This window comes from Lissotriton vulgaris, chromosome 3_1, assembly GCF_964263255.1.
Source record: "Lissotriton vulgaris chromosome 3_1, aLisVul1.2, whole genome shotgun sequence".
Lineage (NCBI taxonomy): Eukaryota > Metazoa > Chordata > Amphibia > Caudata > Salamandridae > Lissotriton > Lissotriton vulgaris.
Genome location: NC_141689.1, coordinates 1,801,063,721 through 1,801,076,060, shown reverse-complemented (window position 1 = coordinate 1,801,076,060; position 12,340 = coordinate 1,801,063,721). Strand labels below are relative to the sequence as shown.

Sequence of the window (12,340 nt, the reverse complement as noted above, 5' to 3'; positions counted from 1 at the left end):
AAGATAGATCACTGCCTGTTTACACCACTCCAAGCTTTTTGAGATTGCCGGGCAGACATGAGAGCAGACTCTGTTTGTTTCAGTTCCATCTCTAATTTATGGAGTGTATTCCTTATATCTTTTAAAACCCTGCCGCTCTTTGCGATACATATGCCCACATGGTGACTTTAAAAGCCTCCCATATGGTAGAATATAGGGGAACAGAGCCAGTGTTTCAAAGGAAAAAGTCAGTTATTTCTTGTTCGACTTTGTCCTTGAAGACCGGGTCCAGTAAGAATTGCGGGTTAAGGCGCCATGCTAAATATGGGGGTTCTTCTTGTGGCGGGGTGAGCGTGAGCAGAACTGGAGAATGGCCGGACTATGTGCGTGATAAGTAGGCGGTGTGTGACGTCCAAGTTGCTAATCCCTTATCAACCAGCCAGTAGTCTATGCGCGACCAGGAGGCGTGAATAGAGGAGTAGCAAGAGCCCTGTCGTCTCATTTGGTGATGAGTTCTCTATGGGTCTATAAGGTCATGTTCCTCCACAATGTCCCTGAGGGTGCGCTGCGCAGCTGTGTGATGATGTGGCTGTGGATGCGACCTGTCTATGCTAGGGTTAAGCACAACATGAAAATCTCCTCCCCAAATCATGTGTGTGGAGTCCACATCTTGTATCTTTCCCCTCATCACTCTAAAAATCTCCGGGTCATCTGAATTTGAGCCATAGCACGACACTATGGTGATGGACTGCCCCATTAGCCTGCCCCAGAGTAAAGTATACCTTCCTAGAGGATCTGCATAGGACCCTATGGGGGTATACAGGAGTGTGTGTCACACCAGCACATCAGTACCGCGAGCATACGAGGAATAACAGGAGAATCCTCTGTGGGCTGCCCAGTGGACAGCAAAGGTGGGAGAGGAGGTAGGAGCTAGATGTGTTTCCTGCAGCATAGCGCAGTGGACATTGTGGCGGTCTAAATATGCAAGAATATGACGAAGTTTACGGGGGTCTCTCAAACCGCGCACATTCCACGATAGAAAGTTATATTTTAGCGTAGTGGGACAGGTCTCTGTCATAGTCTTGATGGAAGAAGACGTGACTGGCTATAGTGCGTGTAGCTCCATGGAGATAGGACAGTCAGTGGAATTATGTAAAGTGCCTGAATAAAAAAAACATAAAGAACCATACCCATTCCCACCCTCTTCCCATAATAGCAACCCCAACTTGTTGAATAGCGCACTTTCCCCCCTCCCAACATTCCCAGCAGTCCCAAACCCTTCCCTCCCCCCTCATTAGCAGCCCAAACCTGCTGTGGCCTATCACCTTGCCCCCCTCCCAATCCTAAGCACAGTGTTCCCAACAGGGGAGCACGATATGGCCCAAATCAGGACCAGCATTAAAACAATAACAATCATACTATTAAGGGTTCACCTGAGAGGTAGAGTCTAGAGGGTGACCAGGGGTCTTTCCCGCCAAGGCGAGGGTGTTCGGGCGATCTTATGTAGGGTCATTGCAGATACATTTACCAGTACATCTCCACTGTCGTGAGGGTCTGCCAGTTCTCCAGCCCAAGGATAGATCGCACTCATCCATATTCCAGCAGCCAAACAGGTGTACCAGGGGGCAGCGAGATCATGCCAGGGCTCATCAGCCCTCCAACTCCTCCGCAGGATCGACCAGTTGCCCACATCTTGATATCTACAGCAGCACCATGTCAAGGGGCGGCAGACCAGCTCCTCTCTGCCCCTTTGTCGCAATATCCGATGATATCTAACCTATAATAGCATCCAGTCCAATGTCAGGTGGCAGAGTCTCAATATGCAGATCAGAACTAGGGTTATGAAATCATTCCACGTCTGAGACACTGCCTCCAGCGTCAGGGCGATGTGTCGGGGAGGCGCTTTCCATCACTGACCTGGGCAAGGTTTTAAGGAAGTCCTGTGCAAGTTGCGGGGTGGTAAAGAAATGTTGTTTACTTAGATATGTCACTTTGAGTTTGGCCGGGAAGAGCATCGCATAGGGGATGTTGAGCTGTTGTAGTTCCTTCTTTACCAGTAGAAATTTTCGCCGCTGCTCCTGAACGGCCATGGTGAAGTCGGGATATATGGAAATGGACATTCCCTTGTGACGAAGCTGGCCCCACTCCCTGGATAGGCGGAGGGCGGTATCCCGGTCACGGTAATTTAGTAGCCGGGCGATGAACGGGCGAGGTGTTGCACCGGGTGAGCCGCCAGTGAGCGGTGAGCCCTCTCACCAACGAGAACCGGAGAGAAGGCCTCCCTCCCAAAGAGCGTGATCAGAAAGCGCTCCACGTACTCCTCCATTCTGCCGGTGGATTCCGAAATTCCCATGATGCGGAGGTTATTCCTCCGAGAACGGGAATCCAAGTCCTCATTCTTGGCTGCTATTACTCTCAACACCCTTTCCATTTCCAGCGCACGGGACGTCGTCGTATTAGAAGTGTCTTCCAGTTCCGATATCCGGCGTTCCGTGTCAGTCAGCCGCTCCTCATGCTTATCTACTCTAAGGGATACCCCATATAGGTGCGCAGCCATGAAGTCCATTTTGGTTTCAATGGAGGTCAGACTGGATTGCATGGCTAGTAATAAATCCTTCAAATCTGCGGTTGAGGGCTCCTGAGCTGCCATCTGTTCCTCCTCGGGGTCCGTCTGGAAGCTGGTGCCCTTTCGTGCATCAAAGTTTAATTTGGGTTGGCATCCCTCCGGCTTCCCCATGTCGGTCAACAGCGAGCCAGGAGGGGGGGAGGTCCAATCAACTGCGCAGCTTTTGGGCCTAGAACAGAAGCCAAGCAAGAGAGGGGGGATATCCTAGAGGATTAGCGTATCCTCAGTAGTGGGGTCCACCCCGACGTGTAGTCTTGGACAGGACCGAGCCTCCTCCCTGTGATGGTTCTAAGGGGGTAAGGATGCCACCAGACAGTCCGGAGGGTCTCAGCGATGTTGTCCCCTACGCTTTTTGTAAGGTCGCCAGGCTCATCAGATCAAGGGTAGACCATTACCAGTACAGCGCAGCGCTGTTTTCATCAAGGCCGTCGGCGTGGAAGAGGCATCCGCTGTTTGGTATGTATCTGCCCAGTTTGCAAAAGCACGTCGTGTGGTAGGGCAGAAGTACAAGTCAGCCGCTATGTAGTCCCTATGGGGGGGAAAGCCCAGTCGGGGGACAGCCACACCAGCTAATGCAGTATCACAGGCTGCCCAGTATATTATTAAGTCTTCTATCCAGCACAGGAAGCTGGACAGTCTCATCGCACTCCCAATGATGGGGCCAGTGCAGTTTCACGCGGTGTTCTGTCGCCTCGCCGCATCCACTAAATCCTTTTCCATTCTCCTCTTAGGGCGTTCCTCCAAAGCAGCCGTCCCGGTCCCGGAGTGCATGCAGGTCAGATAGGGACTCCAGGGTACCCGGCAGAGCGCTCTACGCGCCGGTAGGGCGTCGTTCACTTTTACACACTACCGATGTTTGGCAGCGAGTGTTACCGGCCCTGGGGGACTTCAAATACTGTCCGCTAGCTGTTCTGGTTATCGCCCCCGGGTCTCCAGCCCAGCTCCGCAGTGCCCGCCTACCTCTTCATCGGCTCGCAGCTCCAAGCCGCACGTCTCACGGTAAAAGTTCCTGCCGCGAGCGGGACCAGCAGACTCTCTTCCGCAGTCAGTAGCAGGGCTTGCTGTACATTCGGGCCCCCCGGGCAGCACAAAACAGAGGGTGAGTCGTCCCTAGCGATCTCCACGGCGACGCACAGTTCCCCGCCTCAGGTCCGCAGCGCCACCATTTTGTACATTCACGGCTTCGGAGGTCAGCAGCAGATTCCTCAGTCCCATCAAGAGGTAAAAGCAATGATCACAGCGAAATATACCGCCTCCAAGTTCCGATGCTTACATTTATACGTTTGGCATTTAGAGGAGCACAATAACCAGGATAAATTACGGGGTGAATCGCCCGAACTGCAAGAGCCTCACTCGAGTGTGGCCATCTTGCTTGGCGCCCTCTAGCGCCCCCCAAGAAGCACTGTAAACTTCTAGAGACAATGGTAGAGCAATTACAACATTGTGTTCAAAAGGACTTATAAGGCAGCATTAGAAAAAATATTATTCAGAAGTACAACTAGCCAAAAAAGCTAATTTTAAAGCGAGGATAGCAGAGTCTGGCAATAAGTCCAAGGAAATCTTTACAATAGTAAAACCCTATATAGGCCCAGAGGCCGCCATTAGAGACTATCAACCCTCGGTTGATTGTTGTAATCAACTGGCTCCATACTTTTAAAGTAAAATCACAACCATTTAAGCTAGCCTTTTATTAGATCCTCTGGCTACGGGCAACCCATATGAGGTTGCATATAGTAGTAAAACGACCACTGGAGTGGCAACTTTGTCTAATGTCCTCCCTATTTCCTTGAAAGAATCATTAGTAGCCATTAAAAACCTCAAATCAGGGTCCCCTTCTGATCCGTTCCTGTCTAGTTTACTTGTCAAAGGGGCACTTAATATTAATCTGTTAGCAAATAAAGTGCTCCACGCCTCATTGACCACAGGAGTGGGTCCTGCACAATGGAAGCAAGCTACCCTTGCTCAAGAAACCCTCGGCTTACCCAAGTGTTCAGGAAAACTAAAGACCGAAATCCTTACTTCCTGCTCTTTCAAAAGTTCTAGAGAAATGAGTAAATCCATAACTCTCACAATATCTTGAAATTTATGATCTACTGCACTCCAGCCAGTCTGGGTTCAGATGCAGTTTCAGTACTGAGACGTCACTGATGAAGTCTCTGAACAGATTAAAGGGACCTTAGATAAAGGGGAATGCCGTCTTGTTCATGTTGGACCTTTCGTCAGCCTTTGATCAAGTTCTCCACTCAAGGTTGCTAGCCCGACTCCAATCCGTTGGGGTCAGTGGTATAGCCTTAAAGGGGCTTTCCTCCTTTTTGGAAGGTAGAAGTCAGGAAGTTGGGAAAATCCCAAAGTGCATGAGGTGTCACTTGAAGTGCCCCAGGGATCGGCTCTTAGCCTCACCCTATTTATGGTCTGCCATTCTCAATTAGCCATCCTAGCTGAGGAGTTTGGGGCTAAAGTGGTTTCTTATGCTGACAACACCCAACACCCAGCCGTTGTTTACCTGTGGTAAGGGAGTAGAGATGGCTGGGGAGGCCATTAATGCCTCTCATGTTTCATCAGATGATGGTTAATCAATTGAAATGCCATGCTGAAACAACAGAGATACTATTCTTTGGCTCTGTCTCGCCAGTGTAATGGCAGTCCTGTTGGCCAAATGCTGCCCCACCACCTTGCCCTCAACAGGATACAGTTACGACCTTAGGCATCACATTTGATAGGGCTCTGTCTTTTCAACCACAGATTCAATCTGTGGCAGAATCCTGTTTTGGAATGCAATGCATTCTGAAAAACCTGAACTTTGGAAATGCTCTATACTTGGGTCTTCCAGACTATTGTCTTAATAAACTGCAGGCTGTCCAGAACTCAGCAGCTCAAATTGTCTTGAATCTTTCCCCAATGTCTCGTATTTCCTCACACTTGAAGGCTCTTCATTGGCTTCCAGTTTAAAAAAGGATTAATTTCCAAACCCTTTTCCTTGCTTACAAAGCACTGCGGGCCACTGGGGCAAGCTACCTAGGGGAAAGGATTAAAGAGTAAGCTCCTTCTAGAATTCTCCGATCTTCCTTCAGTCGGTTGGCTAAGATCTCAAAGAATCATGGAATGAGAATTTGAGGCAGGTCTTTCTCCTATCTCGGGTTGGTTGCCTGGAACAAACTTCCCTTGGGGTTACGTACAACAACTGAGACACCAGTATTTAAGAAAAAATTAAAAACCTGGATGTTTCAACAGGAATAGTAAACCTATTTCATATTATCATAGTAGCCATTGTAGAATGGTTGCTTCTTTTTCATGAACATTAAATTATGGTAAAAGGGACTCAATCGTGCAACTCAATTTTGATTCAAGAGCTTGTATATTAACCCTGGGCGTAGTGTGTGTAGCAGGGCTATGCGGAGGGCCACGGAGTTGGAAACAAACTCCGTGGAGCTCCGCTACGCCGCCCACCTCCACCCCCTATTAAGATGCAAGTTACCAGTAATTTAAAAAATACTAAAAACCACTTACCTCTTTACTGTGGCGTCCCCGGGCTGTCCTCCTCCTCGCCATAAGGGTACTGCTTGTATGCGCGCGCGCCCGCAAGGTTGTAGAGAAGAATGAACATAATGTAATTAACCAGCAGCATAAATGTGCACAGTATCTTTTTAGAAACCTATGTGTAAATACTGTAACCCTGAAATCGAGACCGGTAATCTGTTATCAGGAATTGTATTCTCATTCTGCTTAACAGTCCTGTCACTTTTTTCAAGACATTCTTAGCTACCTGTCTGCTGCATCAGAAATGTTCATTTGACGCCAACCATTCAGATTGCCTAGTTCCTCAAACTAGCGGTAGCTGGCTCGATCGGAGTGGCGGGGTGGGAGGGAGGAAAAAGAAAAAGAAATATTCTCACCTTTTAACTGTCTCTCCTCCATCATCTCTCCACGTCTTTCCCTGCCGAACGGAAGTAGATAGGCTACCCTAAGCCAGTGCAGTGTTGTGATTGGTCTGAGCGCTGTGGTTTGTCGCTCAGATAGGCAGTGGGAGCATGTGCATGATCTCTACCCAGTCTATAATACATCCTGGGTGGTGACTGCTTGTCCGGCCCAAGTCGGATCGACCAAACAGTCATGCGCACTTATAATGTGCCCAACACTCTTTCCCCTGCTCCTCAGTTTGCATAGCAGACCCGCCCCGCAAAACTGCTTCAGCAGGAAAAAATAAAATGATAATAACATCATATTATTATCATTTTATTTTTCCTTATTTGCACTGCTGAAAAGCCGTGAGGTGACGCTCATCCTCCTTAGCGGAGGAGCCACCACTGCCACAAACCCTCCAAGGATCCGGGAGTCCTGTATTGAACTAAGGGCTAAAATGCTTGCTTTAGTTCGATTAGTTAATTTTGCAGCTGATCGTCCTCCTACGAGTTGAGGATTCGAATTCACAAATTAAATGTCAAGATATACAAAAGTCTTTCTCATTAACCCTCTGAAGCCTGCACACACCTTATTTTTTATATATTGTGCTTTTCATTGTTATATTAACAGACTTATTAACCAGAAATATTGCTTCAAGATGATTGTAATGTATTTGTTTGTTATACAACTCATTTGCTATTTTGTTTTTTTCAGGGAGCTGTCTGTGACTTTTGTGAAGCGTGGGTGTGCCATGGCCGGAAGTGTCTCAGCACACATGCCTGCATTTGTCCTTTGACAGATGCAGAATGTGTTGAATGTGAAAGAGGGGTCTGGGATCATGGTGAGTTGTTGAGATCAAAGAATAATGAAAAAAATTCCAGAGCCATCCAGTTATCTTGGATTTCTTGCTAGAGGCCACGGCTTTAGTTACATTTTATGTTCTAAACAAATTTTGAAAGTTTGCTGGTAAAGATAGGCGAAAGCTTTGAGTAGAAAACATAAAAACTTTCCAAAATAGCACAGGGCCAAATAATGTGTTGCGAAGTCGCTATTCATTTTGAGAGGTAATGGATCACATGACCATTGTTAAAATGTTTGTAGCATTGGATTTTGTGCCAGAAGTATGAAATATCTCTGTTCTATTCGACAACATATGGTTCCTAACTCCAAAATCTGACTTGTGTACATATATATTATCTCTTACTGGGAAACAAATAGTTTAAGTTAAGTTATGTTTTTTGGAGAAAACCACCCCGGCCAGGAAAACCATAACCCGTCCCCTGCCCATCAAGGAACTGAAACGTTGTAAAGGGGTCCAAGAAGTGCTGACCCTCATTGTAATTCCCAGCAAAAACTGGATGACTGATTTTACTAAGGGAGGATGAGGTGAGGCAGCTTGGTCTAGCTTAAGAATCTTTTTTGATTTTGCTGAAAATCCCTTCATTGGTTTTTGAGGAAAAAAAGAAAACTAAAAAATAGGGGTCAAATTTGCTAAAGAAATTATAGATATCTTTATAGTTAACTTTCCATCTTTGGTATCTGGTATGTCAGTTCTCCGAGTAAAAAATAAAATCGATTTGCAGACCATTTGTCGGCCATTACACAATATAAGGGAATGTGTGTATCCCATGTTTTGAAAAAGAAAATGGTGCTCTTTTTTGGGAACAAGGGGAGTGTACCCAGTGAGGCGTGCTTGTATGTGCTTTCTGTCCCCAAAAATGTGATCATGTATTACGTTTTCTTCAATGTCAGTCACTTTAATTTACTATGACCAAAGGAAACTATTATGCTTAAAATAGTTTTTGTACAGTGACTATAAATTCAGATGTACAGATACAAAAAGGTTGTGGATGACTGAGCCATGGATTTGCACACTGTGGTGGCAACGCCAAGGCTCGCAATCATTGTCACAGTTTCACTAATCCCTTTAGGCTTACAAATCTCATAACTGTGGAGAAAGGGAAAGCAAGTAGAGAAATCTGCTTTTCAGCAGACAGTAGATTAAAAACACAAGTTTATTTGACCACAGACATGGAATAGGAGGGGCCGGCTGCAGGCCTGTGGTACCAGAAGGTTTCTTATACATGACATCCATACCTGTGTGGTTCCTTTCTAAATACGTGTGCACAGTGGGTATTGTATTTCTGTTTATATGGTTGTTGTGGTTGCTTGATTAGAGATTATAGGGAAATTTACTAGACTGTATATATTTATTTCAACAGGTGGTAGAATATTTTGCTGTTCCTTTTGTCACAACTACCTGTGTGAAGACGATCAGTTTGAACATCAAGCCAGCTGTCAGATTTTGGAGGCCGAAACGTTTAAATGTGAGTCTTTGTTTTTCAAGCTTTGTTTTTAGGCTGAAGTGATAAGAGGCATGTTTGTATTTGCTAGACTGCTTAGTGCATCATGCATAATCGCACAAATTGCAATGGCTGATGCGTTCATTTAGTTTTGTAGGTATTTATAAAGCTATAGTTATGCATCTATAATATCGTCTGTTCTCCACTCAGTCTTGGATTCCAGTGTTTTCCTTAGCTAAATTAGTAGGCCTGCCTACATTTATTCTATTCAGTGTTAGCCTGCTCTTTGATCGGACCATTATATGTTGGTATGACTGGGTCCGAAAGTACAAATGTATTGCACAGTTATGGGCCGTACCACATGCTGTGGGGGCAATAGTTCTTTGCCCTCCACCCAAACTAAGAACAATCGCAGAAGCTTTTGTTCTCTTTTATTGTAGTACTTTGTTTTGTGAAGGAGGAAGTGAACTGTCGTTTCGCACTAAACTAATACACCTCTAAGCACCTCTACACCCTCACTTGATTAAATAACTCCTCACTTTTCAAAGAACAGCGGTGGGATTGAGACTTCCTACGAAGTAACAGTTGGACTATATTAGGATCACCATGTCATTTAAGAATGAAAGAACATTGGATTCTATCTCTATGGTAGCAGATCGTGGACACCTAGGATTGAATCTGATTCTTATTTCCAATGAATTGGCCTTGTGTCCGAGTGTAGTCCGTACCATGCGGTACTTTCAACTGGGTATCATGGTCCTTTAAACATATAAGCCTTATCATGAGCATAAGAATAGTAGAATGGTGTTAATGACCACTCTGGTGTTTGTAAATAACCAGTTTTTGCACGTGCATTATTCCCCTGGAATCCGTCTTAATTAACATTCATTAGCAGACGTATGCAGTGCATCCCTTGAAGCCTTCGCATTTACTTCTTGGTGCACCTTTTCACAAAATAGTGTAATGTTTCAACATATTCATGTTAGTGAATGGATTTTTCTTTTCCATGGTTGTTTTCCTTGTGGTTTTAGATCGTTTTCTTGATTTCTTTTGTAATGCTTTTTTGTAGATACTGATTTGCTGTTTCCTGTACTAGCCTGTTTCTTGAGCCCTATTTTTAACATTCAAAGAATTTCAATGTATTGCGAACACTTTTAATACAATATGAATCACTTTATCTTTATTTCCTTACTTACAGCTGACATCTAATTTTTTTCACCTTTAATATATGGCTATGATCTAAGCAGTGTTGATCTATTAACACTTACTCTACAGCTCAACCTATAGTTGTAAATGTGGAACATAACTTTTATGTCCTATCTTATGCTGTTCGTATTTATTAAATGAATTGTTTACGTTTTTGGGGAACTTAAAGCTTACCGGGAATTATGCCAACTGCATGGTCAGTTTATGAAGGAAAACTGTATGAACCCTTTTTACGACATGCCTTAATTTGCAAATTTGGTGCAGGGTATATACATGTCCATGTAAACTTGCATGTTTCGGAGACCTGTAAGTTATACAGTTATAAGGACAGTGCATGCATTTAATGAAATCAGGTGAGCATGTATTGTCCCTATTGGTCAATTCCTGTTCTGTGTTCTACTGACCCAGCAATCCTTCTCAGTAAGCAGATGTACAATAACAGAACCTGCCCTTCTTTTTGTGGCGCAGGCACTACTGATCTTAGACACTGGTAGAATGGTACTATACTTTTGTATCAGTCCGTTGATTGCGTCCATTCTCAGTGGTCAAGAGATGTAAGTACAATATTTATCAGCCTAAATCTTTTCTGAACTCACTTGCTGAGCATATTCCGCCAGCCTAATCTTTGGGCCTGGAAACGGATGGTCCTATTTTTCTTTTTTGCTTGGGTGTCAACCAGTACACGGGTAATGCCTTCTGCCTTTGACTTCTGACATATGCCCACAATTCCCCAGTGCAAGGTCATCCTCTTTAGAATCTTTGTTTCCTCCATTTGGATTGGAAAGCACAGCCCACAGTTCTTTGTCACGGATCACTGAAGACACAGGAATGACACTGAAAAATAGTGGAAAGCACTGAACTAAGAAAGAATCATCAACGTCCACATCAGATGTTGAGAAAAACTGAGAGACGCTAAAACAAATAAAGACAGATTTTTTTATTTGGACCTTGACTACATAGGTTAGGGAATGAACAGATGGGGTAGGACCTTTTTCCCAGACTATATTTACATGTACACTACTATTATAGAGGGCACAGTTCGAGGAAGAGCAGATTGAAGCGGTCATGCGGTGCGTGGATAAAAACACAAACACTCCACACAGGACCTTATGTATATCATTGGTAATACTCTAACCGACTCCATCATTGTCCCTGCTGCAAGAAACAGGGCTAATGCTTCAACATCCATAGACACACCCCAGATAAAGAAGTGACCGAGCAAGCTCTCCTCTACTGGTAGGGGCAGTCTCTGACAATGAAAACAGTGATGCTGACTGCATGCAATACACTCATCCCCTCTACCAGACTCCATGTGAGGCCGATCCAAGAATGGCTCCTGAGCCAATTTTCACAATCGACAGGGTACTGGGAGTATCTAGTGGTTGTTACAGGAAGGGTACAGAGGGACATATAATAGTGGAAAGTGAAGAATCTCTGCATAGACAGACCCGTCCAACATCTGTCCACTCAGTGACCATTAAAATAGATGCCCCCCACACACCTTGTGATCATATGAAAGAGCTAAAGATCAGAGTTTAGCAGGAATTGCAAGAGGCAGTGCACCACATATATGCACTAGAACTCAATGAGGTCTCAATCTGAAAATTTCACATTCACATCAAAGGAAGGGTACTACAGACCCTAACAGACAACACAACCACATTGTACTACCTCCACAAACAAGGCACTATGACAAGAGTATCAGTCTTTCCGAACCTATTCACAACACATGGGGTATGTCTAGGCTGTGGGGGTTTAGGTTTAAACCTATAATAACTGATAAAACCCCACTGATAGAAAAATAGCTCTCACCGGTGAAAACATATAAACACTGAAAAAACACCTGGACAACCACAAACTAAATGCCATTCCAAGAAAGGAAAAAGAGAGTGAAAGAGTCATTTTTTTCTTCCTGAAGGGGTCAATACAATGTAACTTTGTTATACAAGCTAGCAGAAAGAAAGACTGGCTAACATTATTCTGCTTGAGTTTTGTTCTTTAGGGATGCCACTAAACTATTGTTTCTTCTTCGTTTTACTTTTTCAGTTTTGTGGCCTTTGGTCTAAAGATGCAGGGTTTAGTTTCATGTTTTAGGTCTAGTTTAATTATTTTATAAACTATAGAGAATCAGGAAATATCAAACTCATATTTGATATTTTGGCTGCATTTGATTCTTTCACTGATAGGTTAAATGGCTGGTTTTATAAACATCTTTCCTAATATGTGTCATCACATTTACCCACAGAATGGGTAAAACCCCTTAATACATCAGACCATAGTTTCTAGTGAGTCAGTATTGATAGTAGGCGAATTGCCAACACCTCAG

The 12,340-nt window shown here is 44.5% G+C and overlaps 1 protein-coding gene across 1 annotated transcript in view; it reads left to right on the top strand.

Annotated features, from left to right (window-relative positions):
* NOAZFP (nucleolar atypical zinc finger) overlaps window positions 1–12,340 on the top strand; it is a 142,347-nt gene that overhangs the window by 68,636 nt on the left and 61,371 nt on the right. Inside the window, exons 6-7 of the mRNA XM_086962229.1 lie at window positions 7,220–7,346; window positions 8,728–8,832. Coding sequence (XP_086818355.1) covers window positions 7,220–7,346; window positions 8,728–8,832 — 232 coding nt within the window. The remainder of the gene's footprint in view (window positions 1–7,219; window positions 7,347–8,727; window positions 8,833–12,340) is intronic.